At 59.4% G+C, this 24,657-nt stretch overlaps 1 protein-coding gene across 8 annotated transcripts in view; it reads right to left on the bottom strand.

Annotated features, from left to right (window-relative positions):
* Positions 1 to 14,922: 14,922 nt before the first annotated feature.
* ACOX3 (acyl-CoA oxidase 3, pristanoyl) overlaps positions 14,923 to 24,657 on the bottom strand; it is a 49,159-nt gene continuing 39,424 nt past the window's right edge. For 7 of the 8 annotated variants that reach the window (XM_033419513.2, XM_004265155.4, XM_033419512.2 and 4 more), the window contains 4 exons: positions 22,827 to 23,001; positions 21,639 to 21,706; positions 19,027 to 19,113; positions 14,923 to 15,651 (listed from right to left, as the gene is read on the bottom strand). In XM_033419513.2, the coding sequence (XP_033275404.1) occupies positions 15,532 to 15,651; positions 19,027 to 19,113; positions 21,639 to 21,706; positions 22,827 to 23,001 (450 nt within the window). In that variant the 3' untranslated portion in view covers positions 14,923 to 15,531. Of the gene's footprint in view, positions 15,652 to 19,021; positions 19,114 to 21,638; positions 21,707 to 22,826; positions 23,002 to 24,657 lie in introns of those variants that run through there. The other variant, XM_049709249.1, reaches the window with a different exon arrangement.

A 24,657-nucleotide genomic window follows, 5' to 3' on the forward strand; every position in this document is an offset into this window, starting at 1 on the left:
GCCAGGCCCTCCTCCATCTCCTTTCTGGGAGGTGCAGGTCCCCCGGCTTGACCCTGGTGAGCTGACGGAACTTGGGCTGGGACGGTCCCAAGGGGACTGTAAGCCATGACGCTGCCCAACAGGGAGGGTAAGGGAGGTGACAAGTCCTAGTGAAAATCAGAGGGAACGGGTGGCCCAGCCATTCCCGGCGGGAGTCCCCCGCCTCCCAGAATGCCGCAGCTCCAGCTCGGGGACAAGGGGGCCGTGGTCTGCATCAGGCTCCAGCTCCCTGGGGACAAGCCCGGCCCCTCTCTAGGTGGAGCCTCAAGGGCGTGTATCCCAAGTGTTAGGCCCACCAAGGACCCCTGGCTCCTTGACAGACAGTCCGACGGTGAGTGTGAGGACCCCCTTGTGCCACTAAGTGCTTATCAAACCATACCTCGTTATTGCTTTAATTTTCAAAACAGCTCTCCTCTCCCCATTTTATAGGTGTGCAAACTGAGGCCCAAGGGATCAAGCCCCTAACCTTGGTTTACATGGCTGTGAAGGTGGCCCTGTGATTTTCACCTTCTAACCCATGCTCTAACCCAACCCAGCATGATCCCACTCAAACCCAAGGCAGACGGGAGGAGGAGACAGAGTCTGCCTCCCTCCGAGTGTCGCCTGCAGCATCGGGGGCCTCACGTGCTCCCCACTGCACCCCGAGTTGGGAGAGATGCACACAGTCAGCTACCTGAAGGGCCGTGGGGACCCGGGAGGGGGCCGATGCAGAGGCGGCTGGGCCAGGTGGGCGTTCCCGCGGGTGGATGGGGGGAGGACGCAGGTGCCCTGCTGCAGGGGACGATGGCGCTGGACGCTCCCCCTGCCAAGGGCCACTGCGTGCCGGGCACTCCACGCAGCGTCCGCGGCCAGTCCTACAGCACACAGCCCCACAGGAGTAAGATTCGTGACAATAAGGTTCACCCCCCTCACATCACAGTGCCCACTGGCTCCACACTAGATAGCACCTAAAGCCAAGATTTACTCCTGTCAGCTCCCCCGGACATACCTAAAACCAAGACTTGCTTTTGCCTGTTTGAAAGATGCAGGCGTGAGGCCCAATGAGAGCGTTCACAATTATATTTTTAATCACTTTAATTTTTGAATAAGTAACAGAAGAGCAAAAGGTCACACATGAAGTATTAGGGATACGGATGGCTTTGGACTTGACAGTGGTTATACTATAGCAACTAGAAGATGATGGAGAAGTTCCTGCAAAATTGGCCTCTGCCCACCCTTTGCTGTAGGAAAATGATTTTCAAATTAGAATTTTATACCCAGTGCGATAGACTGAATATTTGTGTCCCCCACCCCCAAATTCACAGGTTGAAATCCTAAGCCCCAATGCGATGGTGTCGGGAGGTGGGGTCTCTGTGAGGTGATTGGGCCACGAGGGTGGAGCCCTCATGAGTGGGATTAGTGGTCTTATAAAAGAGACCCCAGAGAGCTCACACACCCCTTCCTCCACATGAGGACACAGCAAAAAGATGGCATCTACGAACTGGGAAGCTGGTCTCGCCGGACACCAAGCCTGTTGTTTCTAAGCTGCCCAGTCAATGGCGTTCTGCTGTAGCAGCACGGACGCCCTGGGACAGCCAGCCCAACTGTTGATCGAGTGCAGGATGGCATGGACCTTTCCAGACAGTTGAACTCTTCCCTGCACTCTTGTTGGAAAGCCAGCAGACTACAGGCTCCCAAGACAAGGGAGTAAATCCAGACCAAGGAAGGTGCAGGACACCCAATGTGTCTGCGGTCTAGAGAGTTAGACAAGAGGCAGAGGGTCTGAAGCTGGATTAAAATAAGCACATAAAGAAAAAAAAAAACACAGATAAAACGACATAGCGATTGATACCTATAGGGGAAAAAGGTAAGGCAGGAAAAGTAATGATAGTATATTACCTGGCTCTGCCGTAGGCTCTGTTTACGTGATCGTGTGAATGTAACTGAAACCACGCTCTCTGCATCGCAGAGCTGGTGCTGGGAAGAGGTGGTAGGGGTAGGGGCAGCGGATGAGGGAAAATTTATGCCTCTTCTCCATAGGGGAAGTCAGTAGATCCTGATTCAGCTGAAAAAACAAGAAGGAGCAATACAAGAATGTTATTTAGGAATACAGGCAGAAATACCAAAAGAATTACTTTTTTAGAAAAGAGGAAGTGGCCGTCTCTGGGGAAGAATAACTGGGGTGGGTGGGGTGGGAGGTAGGGGTTGTTGTTTTTTTATAAGAAGCCCTGGGAATTATTTAACTCCTTAGATTATACGCACATACAATTGTGATTTTAAAAGACTTAAGAAAAGGTTTTCCTGTGAGCCATGGATAAGCGAGAGCTCAGACTGCAGCTGGAGGGAAGCTGGCCGGGGGAGGCAGATGGAGACCCTGCCTTGCCCGAGAGGTACGGGGGAGGGAGGACGAGTGAGAGGCAAGGGTTCTGGGTTCCCTGGTGGAGATGGGGATCTCAGAGACCACCAGGCAGTGTGGCGGGTACCCGCTCCATGGGGCACGTCCACCTCCCGTTGCAGGTCCGGAGGAAGGGCCTTGGCAGCAGGGCCCCGAGATGCTTGGGCAAGTCACAGCGGCCAGGCCGTGCGGGGTGGGACCCAGGGCTTCCCCACCTGGTCTTGCCTCCCCTTAGATACTATCTGGAGACCCTTAGGGGAGGGGACACAGGTCTGAGCGACACGGGTGCCCCGAACTGAGCTGACTTGGCCGCCCTCAGGCCATCCCGGGGACTCTGTCCTCCCGTTTCCAGATGCAAAACAAACACCGGATTTTTGCCATTTGGAGGACGCGGGAGCGAGGGCCGAGATTCCTTTGTGCTCTGAGAAAAACACAACATCTGGCCCCTCTGCCCCCAGCGTGGGAACAAGCAGCGCTCAGAGCGTGTGGGCGTGCGTGCGTGCGTGCGTGTGTGCAGAGTCACGCTTCTAGGCCCCATCTGTCCTTCGGGCTTTAGGATCGTTTCCTCCATGCTGCTGGCAAATTCTGCAGTTCTGACAACAGCTGTGAATACTCCGCTTAGCATCTGTGAGCCCCGTGGCCACACAAAGGTTCAGTCTGCCAGTCCCTAAACCTGCCCCCAGCAGTGACATGGGGGGTGAGGGGCCAGCTCAGGGGCCTCGGTGTGCTGGGCCCGTGTCCTTGCTGCTCAGAGTGTGACCGCAGTTGGGCATCTGGGTGTCACTTGAGAGCTTGTTGGACAGGGGGCTCGCCAGCGGCACCCCCAGATCTACCCACTCGGGACCTGCGCTCAAGCAGATACCTGGGAAGTTAAAGTTCACGGCTACCTGGTTTATAGGACTTAATGCACACCCCAATCAGGCAAGGTTGGGGTGTCACCTGCGGGTGAGAAAAGTGAGGTTCAGTGAAGCTGGGTGACTGACCCCCCCTCCCCCAGCCATGAGTAAACGCACTGGCCTTGACCCCAGGGCCGGGCCAGCTGGGGTCAGAAGGGCTGCCGGCTGGTCTGGACATGGCCTCTGGTGACATACAAGGGACACCAGCTGTCTGGGGCTCAGACACACTCACAGGGGAGACAGGCGGTGGGCGGGCCTGTCTGCCTCCTGACTCTGCTCCCGGCCGGCTGTGTGACACTTGGCAAGCGACCTGCCCTCTCTGTGCTTCAGGTTTCCTCCTCTGTGAATGGAGAGTAACTGGAGGTGAAATACTTTACTACCTGTAGGGTGCTTCCAACGGAGCCTGGCCAGACAAGCACTCTAGACTTGTTTCTTAAACAGATATTAAAGAGAAAGCACTAGGCCAAGTTCAGCTCAGGGGCAAGGGGAGGGGCGTGAGGGGGTGGTACCTATCAGCTCAGGGGCAAGGGGAGGGGCGTGAGGGGGTGGTACCTATCAGCTCAGGGGCAAGGGGAGGGGCGTGAGGGGGTGGTACCTATCAGCTCAGGGGCACGGGGAGGGGCGTGAGGGGGTGGTACCTAACAGCCAGAAGGGAGGTGGGATCAGGGGAGGCTTCTGGGAGGAGGAGACCCCCAGGCTGAGATCACCTGGGACGGAAGGAGCAGGGGTGAGGGTCTGGTGGAGAGAAAGAAGACCAGGGGCCCCTCGGGGACGGGATGCACCCGGGAGCTGGCTGGTCCCAGCGGGGTGGGAACAGGCTCCAGGGCAGGTGGGGAGAGATGAGGGAAGGCGGGCCTGCCGGACCCAGTGCCCACCTGGGGGATGAGATACCAGGTCCTCAAAGTCAGAAACGATGCCCGACCCCTACGTGAGGTGTTTCCAAAGAGCTTCCTTTGTCTTGTAGAAAGAGCTGAATGAAGGACGCTGCCGGGAGTGAACGCTGGGCTGGGGTCTGGACTGCTGACGGCTGCAGCCCAGGGCACAGCTCACGGGAAGGATCCCAGGCCACTGTGGACACAGAACCACACTCCATTACGGGCACCCCCTCTTGGGCGCCCCTCCCAGCGTCTCTTCCTTCCCAGGTGGGGCAGGTGTGGACAGGGAGATGCCCAGGTGAAGGGCCCCGAGGCCCAGGGACACGAGCTCCGGACTGGGCAGGGGCAGGGAGTTCTGCAGGAGCGAGCTGGGCCACGCTGGTGGAGCAGGGGGACCAGAGTGACCCCTGGGAGCCCCCGGAAGCGGTGCCCGGGGATGCGGCAGACGACCAGGCTTCAGGGGAACGGCACCAAGCACGGACCTGCAGGTGGAAGGCTTCCCGCGCAGGGGATGCGCCCAGACCTGTCCAGCGGCATGTGTGTCTCCTGAACCGTCAGGAAGCAGACTCAGGGCTCGTCACCTGTCCCAGGTCACAAGGTGACAAACGGCTGGGCTCAGGCCCATCCGAGTCTGCCTCCTGGCCCCCCTCAAAGTCAATCTATCCCTTCAGGGGCTACCTCCTGGAGACTGTCACTGACCGGCTGTCACCCCTCTGTCTACCACCATCTGAAGCATCTGAACACCCGCAGAGCTAGAACTTTCCCACCACCTCGCTCGGAGCCACCATCAGCTGGTGGGTCCCTGTGGGACCCTCTGCCTGTCTCCCTGCTTCCGCCCTTGCTGCCCGCGGCCTAGCCCTGCCCCGCCTTTACTTTCCCCAGAGCACACGGCATGCTCTGTTTACTGTTTACACTCTAATCTAATTCTCCCCACGGGGATGTCAGCGCCGTAGGAGCAGTGCTCTCTGATTTCTCCCTTAGTGCCCCCATCCTACAACAGCATCAGAGAGGGGGCAGGCGCAGGCAGGGAGGCCAGCCAGGGGGCTGGGGCTCTGATGGAGAGAGTAGGGGTGCTGACCCAGGGGCCCAGGAGGGCTCCCTGGAGGAGGTGTGGCTCAGTTGAGTGGGCTTGCCTGTGCACCCTCAGTGACTTACATCAGCAGAGCCTCAGGAAGGACGCCTCGCCTCCCTGGTAATCAGGACGCCGCCTCTTCAAAGGAGCATCTGCAGAGGCCGGGCCCTGGCCACTCAGCTTTGCGCCTCAGGAGTTATCAGGTACCCAATGCGGCAGGGCTCCGTCCTGCAAGTGTTAAACGGACACTGTCATTCACATGCGAGCCTAGGGGAACCTGGAGGGGAACCACAAAGCCGACTTCCGCGAGAGAGCGCGTCTTCCACAAGAGCGCGTTTCCGCGAGAGAGCCGTCTGTGGAACGCAGGTGGGCCACCTGGGGCATGGATATGGGGAGGCAGAGCGAGGGTCGGTCTGGGAAGAGGAGCTGCTGGGAGGACGACGAAGGGAATGGTGTGGGAGGCAGAGGGAACAGCCTGTGCAAAGGCTCTGAGCAGGAGACCCCAGCTGCCCCTCTGTCCTCCCAGGGACCTGGCGGGATTGTGGGAGGACAGCCCTGGGCCCGCCACACAGCAGTTGCAGCTGGAGGGGTGGGTGCAGGGCCCTGTCAGGTGGACTTTCTCCAGCGCAGCTGTTGGCTCTGCTCACGTGTCCGCCAGCGGCCTGGCAAACGTGCCGCTGAAACCCCACTCGGTTGTTCTGGTTTGGGTTTGGGTTTTTCTTTTTAAGGAAAAACAGCTGCAAGGCCAGGAGAGAATGGCCGTTTTGGAGAAACTTCCGATGCCACGGGCCCGGCTTATACACTCAGGGCCAGGCCCCAGAGCCACCCCCTCCCGCAGGCCTGGGGGAGGCCGTGCTGCCCCGTCCAGCAGGATGCCCACACTGCCCTCTCAGGCCTCGGGCTCAGGCCGGCATGACATTGAGCTCCCTTCAGCCTTCTCAGACGAGGGCCTCCCGCCGAGCCCAGACCAGCCACTCAGTGTGCTCTGTGGAGCCCAGCTCGCCAGGCCGGGCTGAGCCCAGGGCCCGTGCACAGCTGCCCCAGCTGGGGCTCCACCCTGAGCATCTGCCGGGCCTGGGGCCGCCCCCCATGCCCCCAGAGCCCCAGACGGCACCGTCCCCCCCGCCGTGACCCTGCACAGCAGCAGCTGGTCACCACCTGCTAGACGTCTCACAGGAGCCCGGCCCACTATCTCCTCAAACCCTCACAGGAGCCCTGCCATGTAGGCGGGGCCGCCCCATTTTACAGGTGTGGAAACTGAGGCACCAGCGGTTCGTGTCGCTTGCCTGATCCCGGGAGTGGGGGTCGGGATCCCTGATGTCAACACACAGGTTCTCTCCCCTCCGGGTATCTGGGTCCAGCCTTTCTAGAAAAGGGGCGAGAAGCAGCGGGATTGGGGAAGAGGTACGGGCCCGGAAATACGGGCCTGGGATTGCAGGCTGGGCTCTGACGTCACTGCCGCCCGGAGAGGCTGGGGATGGAGTCCCCACCTCCCTCGCCCTCCACCTCTGCTGTCCCATGACCAGTGCCGGAAAGAGGGTCCCCACGTGCCTCTGAGATGAAGCGGAGAGGGAGGGGCTATGGTGGGTGCCCTGGGGGGCGGAGGCAGGAGAAGGTCTCAGAGGGGGTCCAAGCCGAGGCTGGCCAAGGGCTTGGTGAGCAGCCAGAGGTGACTGGGCTGCAGGGGCAAGAAGGGGAGAAGGGAGGGGGGCCGTGGAGGCTGCCATGAAGGACCCTGAACGCAGTCCAAGGAGCTCTCCCGTGGCCCCCAGGGGCGGGGAGCGCGGGGAGGCCTCTCCGTCAGGCCCAGGTGATGGGCGCTGGCTCAGAGAGGTGCATGGGTGGGCATGGAGAGGAGGGGCTTCTGAGGGAGGGGGCACCCCGGGGCCTCGTCAGGACCAGGTCGCTAGGGGCCAGCGGTGACCCCAGGGTGTCTGGCTGGGGCTCCCACAGCTGTGCCCTTCCCTGGGGCGGGACCTGGGGAGCAGAGGGGTAAGCTGACCATAGCCACCGGGATGGGTGAGATGGGACCCCGGGGCTCCCGGCCGGCCCAGCGCTCTCCACGTCCACCCTGCCTCCCTCTATTAAATTTAAATGTCCTGCAGCAGCAGTGCCTGCACTGGGAGGGTAAGCTGACAGCCGCATCCCCAAGCCTCACTGCTGACTTGACAAATCGGGGTTTAACAAGTGTGAAAAGCAAACGTGTATGAGCCGGTAAACATCAAAAACGTGCATGGACCTCGACCCAGGAGTCCCACTCTGGGAGGGCACCGTATAATCCCAAATACACAGGGGAGGACACGCACATGACCTTGTCCAGCCCTCGCTGGGCCATTTGTCATGGGGGGAATCAGAAAACAGCCTTCACATCCAACCACGGGGAACTGGCTACAGCAACCATGGCCCTGCGTGCTGGATGGAATATCACGCAGCCACTTGAAAAGATGGGTGTGAGCGCTGCACGGTGCCATGGAGAACACTTAGAATCGAATCTTAACAGAGGAAACAAGAAAAACCACGTGAGCCCCGGAGTGTAACGACGTCCAGAAAACCCACTGCAGGTGCAGGTGCAGGTGCGGGATAGAACGCCCCACGATGAAGGATTTGCCGTTTGGAGACGTGTGGCTCAGGCCGTGGGGGGGTTCTCTTCCTTGAGCTGAGAATTTTATAGGATGTGTTTATATTGTTTTTCTGATTTTAAAAAGAACCCTTAACAGAGAGAGAGATGATGTCAGCTGGAAGGCTCAGGGTAGAGCTTTGAGTTCACACTGGCTCCTTTGGTAGACGGGGAAGCTGGGGTGCAGAGGGGAGGGGAGGTCCGCTCAGCCCTGTGGTGCCGCTCCAGCACAGGGGCCTCCCTCTCGCCCCCCGCCCTCCGCTGGGCCGGGAGCTGTGGGGGCCCCCAGGGGGCCTGACCTGGAGGCAGGGATGGGGTGGGGGAGGGATTAGGAGATGCCCCAGGGAGGGGGAGAGTTCAGCACTCCCGGGAACCCGCTCTCCTCAACCCGGAACCACCTGCTTCCCTGACGCTGACAGGCAGGCAGGTGGGCTAGGCAGAGGGGCTTCCCAGAGCCTATCCCTCTCTTAAAACCTCCCCCAGAAACCCCGCCCCCAAACTTCTGATTACACCTCACCGCCCAGACCCACCAGGCACGGTGTGCTGGTTTCCTGGGGCCCCCGTAACCCAGAACCAGAGTGAAGTTTATTTCCTCACAGTCCTGGAGGCTGGAAGTCCGAGATCAAGGTGTGGGCAGGGTTGTTCCTTCTGAGGCCTCTCTCCCTGGCTTGAAGACGGCCACCTTCTCCCTGTGTCCTCACAGGCTCACCCCTCTGTCCCTGTCTGTGTCCTAATCTCTTCTTACAAGGACACCAGTCATACTGGACTAAAGGCCTACCCTCAGGACCTCATTTTCCCTTAATTACCTCTTTAAAGGCCCTAACTCCAAATGCAGTCACTCTGAGGTATTGGGGCTGGGGCTTCAACATATGGATTTGGGGACAGAATTCAGCCCGAAACACACAGCCGTCTCCAGCTGCAAGGGAGGCTGGGAAAGCAGGCCTGTCAGGCCCGGCTGCAGAGAGGAGATGACAGCTGTAAATCGGGCACACGTGGGTCTGCGAACCAGCCCCGAGTCTGGTGAGAGGCACGCGAGAATCAGGAAGGCGGCCGCGGCCCCGCCTGTCTGCGTGACCCTTCGCGCCCAAGGCTTACTATTGATCCACTTAGGCTAAGATTTCTGTTACAATGCCGTGGTTTCAGCTGGACTATGTTCATGGGCTCTGCCGCGGTGGGAAGTTTGCACAAAGGTAGCAAGTCGTGAAATTCCATCAGCTTCCTTCACAGCCAGAGCTTCTGAAACTCCGCTGCTGTTGACAGAGCCCCTAGCTTGTGCCCGGCACAGCAGAGCGCTGGGAGCACAGAGGAGGGTCCCCGAGAGTGGCTTTCGCGAGGGTCCAGGGTAAGCCTGTGCAAACAGTCTGCGGAGGGGCTGGAAGGGGCGTTGGCTTGAGGGCAGGGGGAGCCCGGGCGAGGCAGGAGTCGGGCTAGGTGGTGGTGCAGAGTGGATGCGTGAGGCTGGGACAGAGGGACACTGGGCAAGAGCCATGAGCGGCTGCCGTGAGAAGGGAGGCGGGGCGGGTGCGCCCGGACGTCTGGCGCGAGTCGATGCATGGTCATCGTGGCTTAGTGAAATTTTTAAAAATTGCTTTAAGAGGCCCCATGGTGCCAGCCCTGCAGGGCAATGGCGCTCCCTGCAGGTCCCCGTCCTGCTGCGTGGGGCCCTCTGTCTGCCTCTGCAGGCTCTTGGGGTGGAGGCACGCCTGCCCACTCACCACAGTCCTCCATCCTCCCGGCGCTGGCAGGGAGGGAGACCCAGGCTGCCCGGCCCTGCCCACCCCGTCCTGACGCTGGCTCTGGGGACCCGAGGCAACAGGCCTTGTCACGTGACCTGGGGTGAGCCTCGTGGCCTCGCTGAGCACACCTGCTGAAATCTGGGGCAGTGGGGGATTCAAGCGGTCGCTTAGCTCAGGGGCCTGGCGCAGCCTCGGCGCACCAGGTGGCAGACCGTCTGCTGCAGCTCGGCTCTGGACCGGAGCTCGGTGGCCCCTGAGTGGTTAATGTACTGCCTGGCAGGACGCTGGGAATTCGCCAAAGGAGTTGTCAGAGTTTACCAGGGGGCCTCTCTTCCCTCGCTCGCCCTGGGGGCCTGGGCCATCTTAGAAGCGCCCCCACTGCAGGCACCCCTGCCCGCCTCCCAGGGTTGGACCTGACCCACGGTCGGGCCGATTAACTGGACAGCCGTGACCTCACAGGGCGGCTCCCACAGTGCCCAGGGCTCGGTGATAAGGGACGGACAGGGTCCCGCATCTGGGATGGATCAGCCGCCCTGGACAGGCCGCGGGCCCCGAGTCAGGCCGTGCAGAGACCGCCTGGGCTGGAGAGCGGATGCCGCAGTGCAGGAGCGCGCGGCACAGCCGAGGGGAGCCGTGCGCGGAGGAGTAGCCCCCCCTGGCCGCCCTGGGTCAAGGGCTGTGTGTGGCTCTGCTAGATTTGGAAGTGCCAGGCGACCGTGCCGGTGGCAGATGTGCTGCGTCTCCTCCACGCCCACTGCTTGGGTGCACACTGTGTCCCGGACGTTGCCCCCACAGCACCCAAGAGCCCGTCTGCGGAGACGTGGAGCCGCAGCAAAGGGCACCACAGCGGCCAGCCCCCTGCTGGGCAGTTCCGAGCACGGCGACCACGGAGCACCTCCACTTACTCACCTGCTCAGAGACCAGCACACAGCAAAAGCTTAGCGGTGTTTGTTCAATAAATGGTGGATGTTGGGGCGGGGCGGGGCTGGATGGAGGTGGGGGCGGGGCTAAGGGAGGTGGGGGCGGGGCTGGATGAAGGTGGGGGCGGGGCCGGGTGGATGATGGGGGAGGGCCTGGGTGGAGGTGGGGGAGGGCCTGGGTGGAGGTGGGGGAGGGCCTGGGTGGAGGTGGGGGCGGGGCTGGGTGGAGGTGGGGGCGGGGCTGGGTGGAGGTGGGGGCGGGGCTGGGTGGAGGTGGGGGCGGGGCTGGGTGGAGGTGGGGGAGGGGTGGAGCTGGCTGGCGGGGAGGGTACCCATGGCTGTTGGCTGCCCCAGTCCCGCTCATGGCTCTCCGAGCCCATCACCCTGGAGTTTTCAAGGTTGCTTCAGGGAAGCGTGGGACCTGGTCCAAGGCTGAGATCTGTTGAGACCACTGTGGTCCTGGAGCAGAGCAAGGAAACCTCTCCCTGGTGACCGGACCGCGGGGGTGCTTCTCCAGCCTGGCTGTAGGAAGACGTCGTGCAAACACAGACCAGACACTGTCTGAGGCCTACAGCTGGGCAGGATGCCCGCACCTTCTTCCCTCCCGTCCCCACAAAGGGCTCTTGTGTCCCCCTGGCTGGGCCGGTGTCACCGCTTTCTGAGCAGTGTTGTCTCTGCTGCCTGTGGCCCCTGTGGGCCAGCCAGGCAGGGGTGGGGGGAAGGGGGTAGGGGTGGGGCAGGTACCATCGGCAGAGCTGTCACCGTCATCGTGGCTGCAGACGGAGAGGTGAGGGTCCTGCAGAGGTGCCACCAGGCCCCCAGGCCTCCCGCCTCCCCGAGGGCATCCCTGGGAGCAGGGCGTCTTCCTGGAAATGCCCACCCTCTCTGGGAGGATGTTTGCCTGGCCCCAGACCTGCGCTCCTCACGTGCGGCTCTCCCGACCTCAGGCTGCGAGCACGCCCTGGGGACCGGCCAGATGCCCGTGGTTCCTCACCATCCTGGGGAGGATCAATCATCCCAAATCATTCTGCTTTCCACTCCTAACACGGTCACTAGTGTGGCTCTGAACACCCCGCCCACCCAGCGCGCCGGAGAGAACCAGCACACTGGTCCTGAGGCCCCTGCTATGGACGAAGGAACCTTCTGGAAGGGCGATTTCACCACAGACCACCTGGACAGAATGCAAGGCAGCCGGTCTCCTCTTCCACCCTCTTAGCGCACGACGGTTCTGCTGCCACCTTTGGACTCACAAAGTTAGCCCTGGAGGGGCTGCAGCCCCCAGCCCGGGAGCCCCTCCCCGAGGGACAGTGGAAGCACTTGGGACTGCAGGCTGGCCACCTGAGCTCTCGAGCAGCAGTGTCCTCACCTGGAAAATGGGGACGATCCCTACCTCTGGAATCGGATGTACATGGCCTGCAGTTTCTCCCCAGTGGCAGGCCAGTGCGCTCTGGAGCTGGGGAACCTGAGTCTGCTTCCCAGCCCCTGACTGTGGGCTGCCTGACCCGAGAGCCCGCTTCCTCACTGTGGCCACCATCCCCGGGGCTGGTGGAAGAGAAAGGCAGGCAGGGGAACGCCGGCTGTGAGTCAGGTGCCACCTGGACACCGGTCCCCAGGCCAGCCCTGCGCACGTCTCCTCCTGGCTTCCCTTTCAATGTCCCACGCCAGCCAGCACCCACATGCCCACGATTTCCCCAGAAACACACACACAGTCCCTGTCCCCTTGGCCTTTTCCCTCTGGGCAGCGGAAACACAGGCTGCAATCTGCAGACTCTGGGTGCAGAGTGCCCGCTGCCAGAGGAACCCTGGACCAGCCACCGAGCCACCGGCTGAAACAGGTGGAATCATTTGGCCCGTCTGGGCTCACAGAGATCATACGGGAATGGGTCCTGTGCGCTTCCTTGCTTGGGCTTCCAAACCACAGAAAGTGATTTCCTCACAGCCCTGCAGGCTGGAAGTCCAAGATCAAGGCGTGGGCAGGGTTGATTTCTTCTGAGGCCTCTCTCATTGGCTTGCGGACGGCCGTCTTCTCCCTGGGTCCTCACGTGGTTACCCCTCTGTGTGTGTCTGTGTGCTGACCCCTGCTTCTCATAAGGACACCAGTCTTACTGGATCAGGACCCACGTGTATGACCTCATTTTACCTTAATCACCTCTTTAAAGGCCCATCTTCAAGTACAGTCACATTCTGAGGTGCTGGGGGGAGGACTTTGGCATATGGATTTGGGGGGACACAATTCGGCCATAACATCTTGCGTGGCCATTACTTTGGGGAAGAAGGACATCAAATCCAAGGTGCAGGAGCAGTGTGGTCACAAGGGAAACCCCCGGACTCCAAGTCCTCCCTGCTGAGCTCCGCCAATGCCGAGGATGCCCCTTCCCGGGGCTGCTCTTCCCACCCGGCCCTCCCTTCTGCATTTCCCTTCCTGTACGTTCTCGTGGACGGTCAGCATCTCCTTGCTCAATGACCGAGGCTGAGCGTGACCACTGCTGCTTCCCTGGCCAAGTCGCGTTTGTGTTCACAAAGCCTTTATCCAGCGTTCTGTCATTTGATACATGATTTTCTACATAGGAGTAGAAACACACTCCTTAAAAAAACACTTGGTTACTGAGACGGGCAAGTGAGTAGCTCTGGAAATAGCATTTGCTCATTTAATAGGGCTGGAGGGGAGCAGTGGCTTTGGCTTTTTTTTTCCCTTGTGATGATTTTTAAAGAATTTCAACTGCAGTGATACTGCAAGATGAAAAATGGAATTTTCAGTGGCTGGTGGGCTCCGTCTGGTCACACTGTACTCCAGCATTATTTCCACAGTGGTCCACACATCCTGTCTGCTGTAGACGGGATGTCATTGGTCTTCAGTGTGAAGGACGTGCCCACCCCTCTGCTCACCTCTCCCTCCACGGAGCACCTCACTGGTGGCGCCCTGTGAGGGGCAGAGCTAGGAGACCACCCCTGGTCCCAGGGATCCAGAGGGGAGGCAGCCCCACCCAGGGTAGAGAGCCCTGGCTACTGCCTTGGAATGCGGCTGACCAGGAGCTGCAGCCGGTACCGGAGCTGGAAAGGTGGGCGGGGGTCAGCATGGGCTCAAAGCAACAGCACAAGCCCCGGGTGGAGACAGGAAGGCCCGAACCTCACATGAGAAGGCGAGCAGCCCCACTCGATGGAGTGACTGGGACCACAGCCGTACCTGCCATCGCTGGGCACTGGGGCCAAGATGGTCCTCCCTCCTTCAGCAGCCTCTAAATCCACCCCGATCATTCTTTTACTCGTTCATTCATTCGTTTCTTCACTCATTCATTCATGAGTTTTTTCATGCAACTCATTCACTCATTCGTTCATCCATCCACCCACTGATCCCCCCATCCCCCCATCCCCCCATCCACGCCCCTCCAGCACTTGCCAAGCACTTCCCGTGTGTGGCCTCGAGCTGGGAATTGGAAACAGGCGATTCAGACCTGGTCCCTGACCTCAAAGAGCTTCCAGACCAATGGGAAGACTGACTACAGGCCAGTCAGTGCTGTGCTGTCCAGGGAACTGGGCTATGCACGTGGTAAAGGCAGCGTGTCACATAATTCCTTCTGGCAGACGACTGACAGTTCAGCAGAGCAACGGACAGGCCCCCCGGCTCAGATACCAGGTGGGAAGGGAGTCCGCTGCCAACACCACATCCGTGTCCACACAGAGGCCGTTGGTCGGTCAGGGAAGAGGGACACGCCAAGGAAGGACAGAGGGAGCCGGGGCTGGGACGCCACGTAGGCAGCCCTGGGACGGAGCAGATCGTCCGTGCGGCCCCTGGCCCTCGACGGCCAGGTGTTGAGGGCGCTCACAGACAAAGACCACGTGACGAGGGCTCCCCCGGAGGGCAGGCTTCTGTGCAGCCCAGTATTTGCAGAGAAGGGCCGGCCTGGAGCCACGTGAAGCTCCTTCTGAGGCCCCGCTGGCCCCTGGTCCTCGGACAAGACCCTCCGCCCAGGCAAGAGGACTGGAGGCCGAAGGCAGAGCCAGTCCTGGGCACACACAGGAGGTGAGGGGGCCGCACCTGGTCAGCCTCCATCCTCCATCTCAGCCTCTTCGTGAAGCCACAGGACGGCCCCTCCCCTGCCCCCGAGGCCAGGGGCAACGGAGACGGGGTGTCGAGTGAGAACCCACCCACCAGCCATCGTCCTGACCTGGGACACTCGAGTGACAGGTGGAGACACCCATCAACCTCCTCCATCTGTCTCCCCCAGCCACCCCATCGGGGCGCCCAGGACCCGGAGCACACGCCCCCCCACCCCCACCCGCGGAGCCAGGCAGCAACGGGTGTTCCATTGCCTGTAGGAACAAACCACTTCACGTAACAAAGTGACAAAGTACACAGCTGGGAGGTCGGAACTTAAGGATGACCAGACGTTCAAATCATTATGCATTTTTTTTTCCTTTGGAAACATTTCTTTGATGGAAGCTTCCAGTTCCACACAACAAAGTAATAAAACTGATATTCTTTTCCTGCAAAATCTTCAACTATGTCATTCGGGTGGTCCATGGTGCAAATGAGTAAGGTTATAATTTAATTACATGAGAAAGTCAAACCAGAGTGAACGAAGAATCAGACTGGCATCGTACAGGGTGTAGTGTTACAAGCACAGCCTTGTAAGAAGTCTCAGATGAAGGTAGAATATTGCCCGACCCGAATCACCAACGACCAGTTTCACAATCAGCATATGAAAATAGAACGTACAAAGCTCTAATTATCAAAAAGTGCTCAGTCCATCAGGAAGAAATGATCTTACAGGTTTTCTTTTCACCCAGCAAATCAGCCCTGCCCTTCAGGCGTTACCCGTCCTGCTGGGACTCGGGGTGGGGGGCAGGCCAGGATGAGCCAGGCCCGCCTTGGGCTCCACGGGAGGAGCAGCCGGGCAAGGGCAGAGCTGTGGGTTCGGAGAGCGGCAGCCGTCTCTGGGGCCTCCAGAACTTGAACTCGAGGTCCACGTCTTCACGGCTTCATCATGGTCAGCCAGTGCGACTACAGCTTGGATTTCAAGCTTCCTAGGACGGGCTTGTTGGCGGAGAATTCCGACCACCACGAGGCCCTCTCTAGCACCTTGCTTTGCTGAAGCACAGCGCTCCAGAGGTTCTTATAGAGCTGCAGAAGATACATACAGAACACACATGTATGTAGTAAGAAAGGTTTTTTTTTTTTTTTTTTTTTGTGGTACGCGGGCCTCTCACTGTTGTGGCCTCTCCCGTTGAGGACCACAGGCTCCGGACGCGCAGGCTCAGCGGCCATGGCTCACGGGCCCAGCCGCTCCGCGGCATGCGGGATCCTCCCGGACCGGGGCACGAACCCATGTCCCCTGCATCGGCAGGCGGACTCTCAACCACTGCGCCACCAGGGAAGCCCAATAAGAAAGATTTTGAGTGTGCCAGTGCAACTGTGAACACCCAGGAAGTTCTCTCCTGTCACTCATGGAAACATTTTAAGATGATTTAAATTTAATTTATGTAAATCAGTCTTTGCCAGTAGAGAACAATTGTGAAAATGCAACTATAAAGGCCAATAATGTACACTTAATGATGAAGACATCCCGCTCGCCCTTTGCTTTGGAAATTCTCCTGGAAGGTGGATTCTGCAAGTCGACGTTTCTCTCGCACCCACGTGGCTACTGGCTGGTAGGCGGCGGGGCAGCCCAGCAGCAGCGTGATGGCTGTCCCCTGGGCCACAGGGCCTGGGCACGCACTGTCCCCTCTCTGCCTGCCCCGTCAGACTGTGCAGACCGGGCCAGCTAGCCGTCGCCTCAGGGCCCCCCAGGTGGAACTGCTCTCGGTTGTTATCTTCGAGGAAGGTCCTGAGCGTGGCGGGCAGCCGCCTGACGCCTCCCTGCTCCCAGCACGGCCAGCGTCCAGGCTGAGGTCCGTGGAGACAGGGAAGGGGCCGGTTTCGTATCTGGCTGATGCTGGCAAATGTTGCTTTTAAGAAGCCAGCCTCCCCTGCACCTGCTAAGCACACTCAGCAGTTCTGCCCACGCTCTGCTATTCTTGGCTCCCAGGGAGACGCAAGGACGGGCTCTGTCTCCACAGGTCATCAACCCGAGGCGACACTGCACAGCCCGGAGCGTTACGCTTCACTTACTGATGATCTCAATCTCCTACAGCTGTGCCTGTTCATCTAAAATGAATTTCTGGGACTTGCCTGGTGGCGCAGTGGTTAGGAATCGGCCTGCCAATGCAGGGGACATGGGTTCGAGCCCTGGTCCGGGAAGATCCCACATGCCGCGGAGCAACTAGGCCCGTGAGCCACAACGACTGAGCCTGCGCTCTAGAGTCCGTGTGCCGCAACTACTGAGCCCGTGCGCCACAACTACTGAAGCCTGTGTGTCAAAACTACTGAGCCTGCGCTCTAGAGCCTGCAAGCCCCAACTACTGAACCCGCGCACCACAACTACTGAAGCCTGTGTGCTACAACTGAGCCTGCGCTCTACAGCCTGTGAGCCACAACTACTGAGCCCACGTGCCACAACTACTGAGCCTGGGCTCTACAGCCCGTGCGCCACAACTTCTGAAGCCCGCGCACCACAACTACTGAAGCCCGCGCACCTAGGGCCCGTGGTCCACAACAAGAGGAGCCACCGCAGTGAGAGGCCCACGTGCCGCAACGAAGAGTGGCCCCCGCTCGCCGCAACTAGAGAAAGCCCGCGCACAGCAATGGAGACCCAACGCAGCCAAAAATAAGTAAATAAATAAATTTATAAAAAGTAATGCCTGACATTAAAAATAAAATAAAATGAATTTCTTACCTAGGAGCACCTAGTTCAAACCTCAGCCCTTAACACTAGGCGGAATGTGCACTGCGTCAGGCACCCTGTTGGGTGAAGCCTCACGCTGGCTCTGGTGTCAGCGTGGAACCCGGGGCCCCGGTATCAGGACAGGACGGGATGGGACGGCCCTCCCCTACTCCTCCGCCGCCCGCCCGCGAGCCAGGGCTGTGTTCTGCAGAGCCGCTCGGCGCCGCCTGTTCGGGGCTAACGCTCCAGTGCACCTGTGTCGCAGAGGCCAGCCCCTCTCCCGTGGGCTTGTCAGCACGTCGTCCTCGTGCTCCCGCGGGGGCCCTAGCCAAGAGCAGGGTTCACTCTCTCCTGCCTTCCCTCCAGACGGTCCATCTCGGCCCCAATCCTGGCTCTGCTACAACCCTCCCGGCCCCTCCGGAGGCTGGGTTTCTCCCTGGCGAAGTGGACGTGGTGACACACACCGTGAGCAGGGACGCCCCGCCCAGCTGTGCAGCCAGGACAGCAGGCCCTCCACAGATGTACGGTCCCCACCATCCTGATTCGATGGGGGACTCGTCCGAACTGCCCACCCCAGTGCCTGGTACTCCTGTCCCAACCCCAGGTGTGGCTTGGGCTGGTCAGAGGTCCAGGCGCCTGCCCCCCCAGACTGATTGCAGTGTCCCCTGGGGACAGACGGAGGGTTCCTAGCACCCTACGTTCAGTCTCCTGGGTCAGCAGAAGTCTCAGCAGAAAGAACACGACAGCCCTGGAACCTCAGCACGTGACTTCAACACTGTGAAATGCCACGTCTCCATGGAAACACAGGGACAACCACCCACAGGTGGTGGGAGGCACTGAGCAGACCCGTGGGTGTCGACCAGCACGGGCGTCTCCACGTGGTGGAGGAGGTCAGGTAGGGACACCCGTGGGCACCGTGAGGGTCCCACAGCAGGACAAAGTGGGGCCACTCTTGGGGGTGCCCCTTCAGCTGGAGGCCGGAGAAGACCTCTCTGAAGAGGCGGCATTCCGCTTAGAATGAACACAAGTGCTCCGGCAACAGGAACACAGGTGCAAAGGCCCTGGGGTGGGAAAGCACCCAGTACGACGGAGAAACAGGAGGACAGTGAGACTTTAGTCCAGAGGGTGGGAGGGGCGCGGTGTGAAATGACCTTGGAGAACGGGGCAGAGGTCAGGCCGCGTGGGCTGGGGATGCAGGAAGGGATTTGGGTGCCATTTCAGGTGCAGGGCTCCATCAGAGCAGCTGTCTGACAAGGTCTGCTTTTAAGCCATCGTTGTGGAGCGTGGGGAGGAGGGGCGAGAGAGGAGCTCGGGAAGCCACGTGCGGGCTGCCGGCGAAGCACAGGCAGAGGGTGAGGGGTTACGAGCTAGTGCCGTGAGCCGGTCAGAAGACCCGGGGGTGGAGAGGCTCCCAGGAGAGCGTGAAAAGAGCCAGACAGCTGCAGGGCCCCGAGCGTGGCACAGGCTCGGGCTGACCTCGGCATCACGGCCCAAGCGGGCGGCAATGCTGTCCCCTTTCTCGGAGGAGGGCAGGCTGGGGGACGGTTAACCCGCCCGTGACCACCCCCACGTCTCCCAGCCACTCCCTCCCTGCTGCCCACGTGTGACCAGAGACTCCCGGGCCACGGCATCATCTCAGGCTCTGCAACGACTACCATCAGGCCCCAGAGAGCCCCCGGCTCGCGGTCCTGAGTGCAGCGGCCCCAGCCGCCACGGGAGGAGGCTCTGCTCTTTACCTCGCCGTCAGCTCTGCCGATCGGTGAGTTCAGGATGGAGTCAGGAGGGGCGATCACATCAACCAGGGCAACAGCATCGTCTTTCAGCTGTTGGAAAACAAAGTCCATACACTTGGCAACTCCCGGCATCTCCATGGCGACCACCGAGCAACAGAGCCTACAGCCCACTAGCAACGGTAACTCCGGCGGGCAGGCGCATGCGGCTCAGTTACTAAAGTGCTATCTTTTCACTGGCCTGGATTTTAGGTTCCCTGAGTGTGTGTCTGAATATTTTCACCATGTTGCTATCCACTCAAGACTTCCAATGTTTTATTTTTTTCCAACAAGGTACGGACCGCTCGTAAAACTGACGACTCTGTGGCTCATTAATTGGCAACTGTCTTCAGAGGTTTGTCTCTGAACCCTGACTTATCTGGGCAATTACTGTTCCAACAGAGGAAAATATGTCCGGAAAAAAATGTAAGAGAAAAAGCATTTATGAGCACGTGGAAAAGCCATCATTCCAACGCTCTTCGGTTCCCAGTAGTTTTATTACTCTCCCGTCCCATTATACAAATTATTCTTCAATATGACAAGTGGAATTTATATGAGAAGACTCCCAAGCATTTTCTTGAAATGCAAAAAACAATTTTCTTAAAATGACTGTGAAATGCCGTGGCTGAACTCAAGAGAACGCTGGAACGGGGGCGACTCAAACAACGTATGAAATCAACTGTTGAGCAAAGAGTCACAGGAACAGGGAAGTGCAGCCCGCTTTGTGGTTCAGAGGCTGCTCCCCGGCTCCGCATACCCCCAGCACCGCGGTGGGTGAGGGGAGACGAGCCTGGACCGGGGTCGGCCAACGTTTAATGTAGGGGACCCACAGGAAAGAGCTCGGCTTTGTGGGCCGCAGGGTCTCTGTCTCACGCTCCCCTCTGCTGTGACGGTGAGGACAGCCCCACAGACGATGCCCAAGGGAATGGCTGGACCGGGGAAGGAGCTGGCGCCCTCCCCCCGGCCGACCCTGGCCTCCCCGAGTCAGGACGAGCCTGGATCTGCCAGGCAGCTCGGGCTGCATTATGGCCCAGGACCGCCAGCCACCAGCTCCGTGGTGTAAGTGTCACGTTTGAGAGCAAGGAAAACAATGGTTGTATTTTTTTTTTTTTTTTTTTTTTTTTTTGCGGTACACGGGCCTCTCACTGTTGTGGCCTCTCCCATCGCGGAGCACAGGCTCCGGACGCGCAGGCTCAGCGGCTATGGCTCACGGGCTCAGCCGCTCTGCGGCATGTGGGATCTTCCCGGACCAGGACATGAACCCGTGTCCCCTGCATCGGCAGGCAGGCTCTCAACCACTGCGCCACCAGGGAAGCCCCGATGGTTGTATTTTTAATAATGGCAACTCACCACCTGTGGAACACACGAAGGAAGACCCCCTCCTGTTTAAGTAAATGTGGTCTGTGTACACAGCACGATCACAGAGACACCCTTACCCAGAGCCCACGTGGGGAGAGATGGGCGCTTAGGAAACAAACCCGGGGAGAGCCTTAATGTCAACCACAGAGGCATCACCTAGAACTACATCAACTTGAAAGCCCTGAAAGAGGAGAAACGGAGCGGCCTGTCACCCGTCGTGTGAGACACTGGGCAAAATGCTGGGGACTTTGGTTCATGTCTTACCATCAAAAGTAGAGAAATGCCTCTAACTGCACCCCCCGATACGGCAGCCACAACACACGTGACTGTTTCATTAAAATTAAAGAAAACTGGACTGGCCTGGTGGTGCAGTGTTAAGAATCCGCCTGCCAATGCAGGGATCATGGGTTCGGTCCCTGGTCCGGGAAGATCCCACATGCTGCAGAGCAACTAAGCCCGTGTGCCACAACTACCGAGCCTATGCTCTAGAGCCCACGAGCCTCAACCACTGAGCCCATGTGCCGCAGCTACTGAAGCCCGCATACCTAGAGCCCGTGCTCCGCAATGAGAGAAGCCACTGCAATGAGAAGCCCCCACACCACAACAAAGGGTAGCCCCCGCTCTCCGTAACTAGAGAAAGCCCGTGCGCAGCAACGAAGACCCAAGGCAGCCAAAAATAAATAAATAAAATATAAATAAATTGGTTTAAAAAAAAATTAAAGAAAACTAAAAATCCTTGGTCACACTGGCCGCCATTCTAACAGCCCCAGGTGGCCAGTGGTGATGGTATGGGACAGCACCGTCCCAGAACACGTCCACCCCCACACAAAGCTCCAGTGGACAGAGTGCCCTCAGAACGTGATGTGGCGCTGGGGCCATCTGACTTTTCTGGGCGACAAAGGTAGAAGGATGCAATAAAAAAGGAAAATACCGTGAAACAAACTAAAATTGGAGGCTAACATGAAATGCTGGAGAGAATTATCGCTATCGCTGTAAAAAATTATTATTAGAGCGAGCTGAATGTGTATAGCTTCTACGACAGTCTCTGAAAGTGACGCTTCCTGAAATTTCTGACATAAGCACATTCTGTAAGTTTCCCGGCTGTGCTAACAGTTGCCCGCACACAAACGAGTGGGAAGCTAAGGTCAGTGAACGTTAATATACGGGTGATCGTGTGTAATGTGGAAATCGTATAAGGATATAAGGGGATTTCAACTCACCTGGGCACACAGGGCCAGGATGGCGTTCTCTACCGTTTTACCTGCTTGTTCACCAGAAAAGTAGCCACCTGTAAGCAGAGCGCTGGTTACTCTGGGTTCTGCTACCCTAACTCCCAAAGTACCGACAAATTGCAAACATGCTGAAACCGCTTTCCAAAAGAGCCCATTCTGTGTGAAAATGCCTCGCTACTGCTGCCCGAGCCCCGCTGCGACCCCTTCACAGAAAGGCACCGGCCAGGGCTGGGCTCCTGCGTCCCCCTTCCCGCCAGCTCACTGAGCTTGTGCTGGGGGTCAGAGCCGGGAGCTGGGGAGGCTGAAGCCCAGGAAGGCGGCCTCGGGGGGCTGTGGGGAGACCTGCGGGGCAGGGCCGGCGGCAGGCAGAGCGCGGCGCGGGCGGTGGCCGGAGGCTGTGCTGGGGGCCGACAGGGGCTGCGGGCACACAGCTGCACCTGCGGGCATGTGGGCCTCTGTAGCCACCAGGGGCTGCGCACGAGACCCAGCCCCGCAGCCTCACCTCCTACAATGCGGCGGGCTGTGCCATGCCGTCCAACAGGCCTAAAGAGGTGGCCCCGACTTTGCCATGGGACTGGCTTTTGTCTGACTTTTGCCGCAGAGAACGGCGCCCGCTCACTCGGAGTGGGTGGGCGCCTCGCCCCACACCCTGCTGCTCCCTCTACCCGGGAGCCCTCGGGCACCACCTCCCAGGGGCAACACCAGCCCCAAGAGGGAAAACATGGGTTCCTGGCAAGGGGGAGGGGAAAAGTGTACTCCTCACACAGCCCAGATGTACGCACAGAACGTGAACAGATACACAGAATAGCTGTAGTGTTAACACGTCATGGGGGTGGTTAGGAAAAAACGTCTAAAAGAGCTCCTTGGGGGATAATAATGAAAATGAAGGTTGAGAAACACAGGTTTACCCCCTTCCCACCAATCTTCCAGGAATCAGGCCATTCATCACCGCCTCCAGGAAGCCCTCCCGGATCCCCAGTCTGGGCATTCCTGGGCATTCCGGGCTCGGCCCTGTGGGCGCCACCCTGCTGCTGTGCTTTTCTTCTTGTGGCCTCTGGGCTCCTCACTCAACGTGTGATGAGTGCTCAGAAAATGGCACGGAAGGAGCACCACACGGGGAAAGCAGAGTCTCCTGGGGAAAGCGGAGGGCGCCCAGCTCCTGGGCAGGGGGCTCACCTCGGTAGAGCAGGGCCGTGTGCTGGTTCAGGGACCACAGGGCATAGAGAGCGCTGAGCCGCCCAAGCACAGCCCGCAGCGGGGGTGGCACGTCGGGCTGGTGCACGTGCTCGTGGAACCTCCGCACGACCGTGAGCTCCAGGAATGCCAGGGCCAAGGGGCGGCAGCAGTACACCTTCAACAGAACACAGCACACGGCGTTCGGGAACACACAGCAAGGTCTGCGTGCCAGCAGCATTAGTGCAGCAGGGGACGGACGGGGCCGGGCAGTGCCTCTGGGGAAGCACCACGGAAAGGCCTGCAGGAACACAAGCCCAGCTGCAGCGGCTCTGGACCTCAGGCCCGGCGACCTCTCTCAGCTCAGTCCCATCTGGGACGCGGGGTGACCCCACAGCCAACACACAGGCACGGCGGGCTTGTCCAGCGCGGCCAGTGGCGTCTCCAGGAGGTGGGCTCCCTGAGAGCACAAGGGCAATTCTCTTGTACCCGGGGCCACGGACAAGGCTACTCCGGGGACTCACCTGAGAGTGACGTCAGCTCCTCCAAGGGCGTGGCCACGCCCCTGCCTCCCAAGATTCTAAAGATCAGCCTTTCTCGCCCACTCTCCTACCACGTCCAGGCATAAGGCAACCACTGAACAGGGGCCAAGACGTGCAGCCGTTCCCGGCCGGGTTTGACTTGCGCGTGAGTTCTGATGCTGGCTTTGTGTGTGGAAGCAGGAAGTCACCACGGATCTTTCGGTCCCAGCTTTTGCTTTTTTAACCAATTTCCAAAACATCTGCTGCTAATCATTAGCTTTGCTCGTCAGCTTTTCTCTCTCCATCTCTAATTGATCGGTTTACTGCTTTTTTATTAGAACAATTATAGATGCGTTCCTGATTTATTATAGTGAGCATGTGTTGCTTGTGTAATTAAAAAAATAATCCAGCAAGGAGGTGACCGGGGACGGGGCAGGGTGAAGACCTTTATTCAGTGCCTGCCTACTTTGCCCCCGACCGTCGACCAGAATCAACAGACTGCGGTCCAGAGTGCGGTCCGGGGCGGGCGAAGGGGGGAAGAGGGTGCAGGCACCAAGGGGCAGGGGCTATGATTTCAAGGACTGCTCTCGACTTTCAGAGCAAACACTGGGTCGCCCCTTGGTCACTTCCGAGGCCGAGGCTCTCCCAGGGCCTGCCCGAGACCAGGCGCCCTCAGGAGGAAATTCAAGGGGAGGACGCTTCCCCGGCCTCGTGCCAGTCTGCCTCGTCCGACCCCAACGCCCCGCTGGGCTTCTGAAGCCGCAAGGGCACACATCCTGCGTCCCGTGTCCGGCCTGGAGGGCCAGCCTGGGGCCTTCAGAGCGGCTCTGTCCCCTTCCCTCTCGCACACGCTGTGGTGTGTGCGCCCTTGGCTTTGGAGGGTGAGCGCTGGGGGAGGCTGGGGGAGGAGACCTCCCAGGAGGGAAGCTGACGACGGAGGTGGGCAGGGAGTACCCCACCCTCACCCCAGGCCAGGCACTAAGCTCACAAGAGCCAGCAGTTTATCACCTTGATTCTCCCCGGACCCCACGGATGAAACAAGGTCATGCAACGGGCAAGAGGTGGAGACATAGCTGAACCCAGGCAGGCTGGCCCCAGTGTCCACCCCTTCACTACGTCGCTCGAGCGTGTCATTACAGTAACCACCCGCACCCCTAAATGTGCTCACGCGCTGTGGGCTCCGCTCTGCGTGAGGGCCCTTGCGAATCCCAGAGGCCGGGCTCAGAACTGAATCCAAACTCTCTGTGCTCTCACTTCACTCTTTTTCAACCACGTGGATTTTCTAGTATGAACTCACATTGCGTTCATCTTAT

This window comes from Orcinus orca, chromosome 4, assembly GCF_937001465.1.
Source record: "Orcinus orca chromosome 4, mOrcOrc1.1, whole genome shotgun sequence".
Lineage (NCBI taxonomy): Eukaryota > Metazoa > Chordata > Mammalia > Artiodactyla > Delphinidae > Orcinus > Orcinus orca.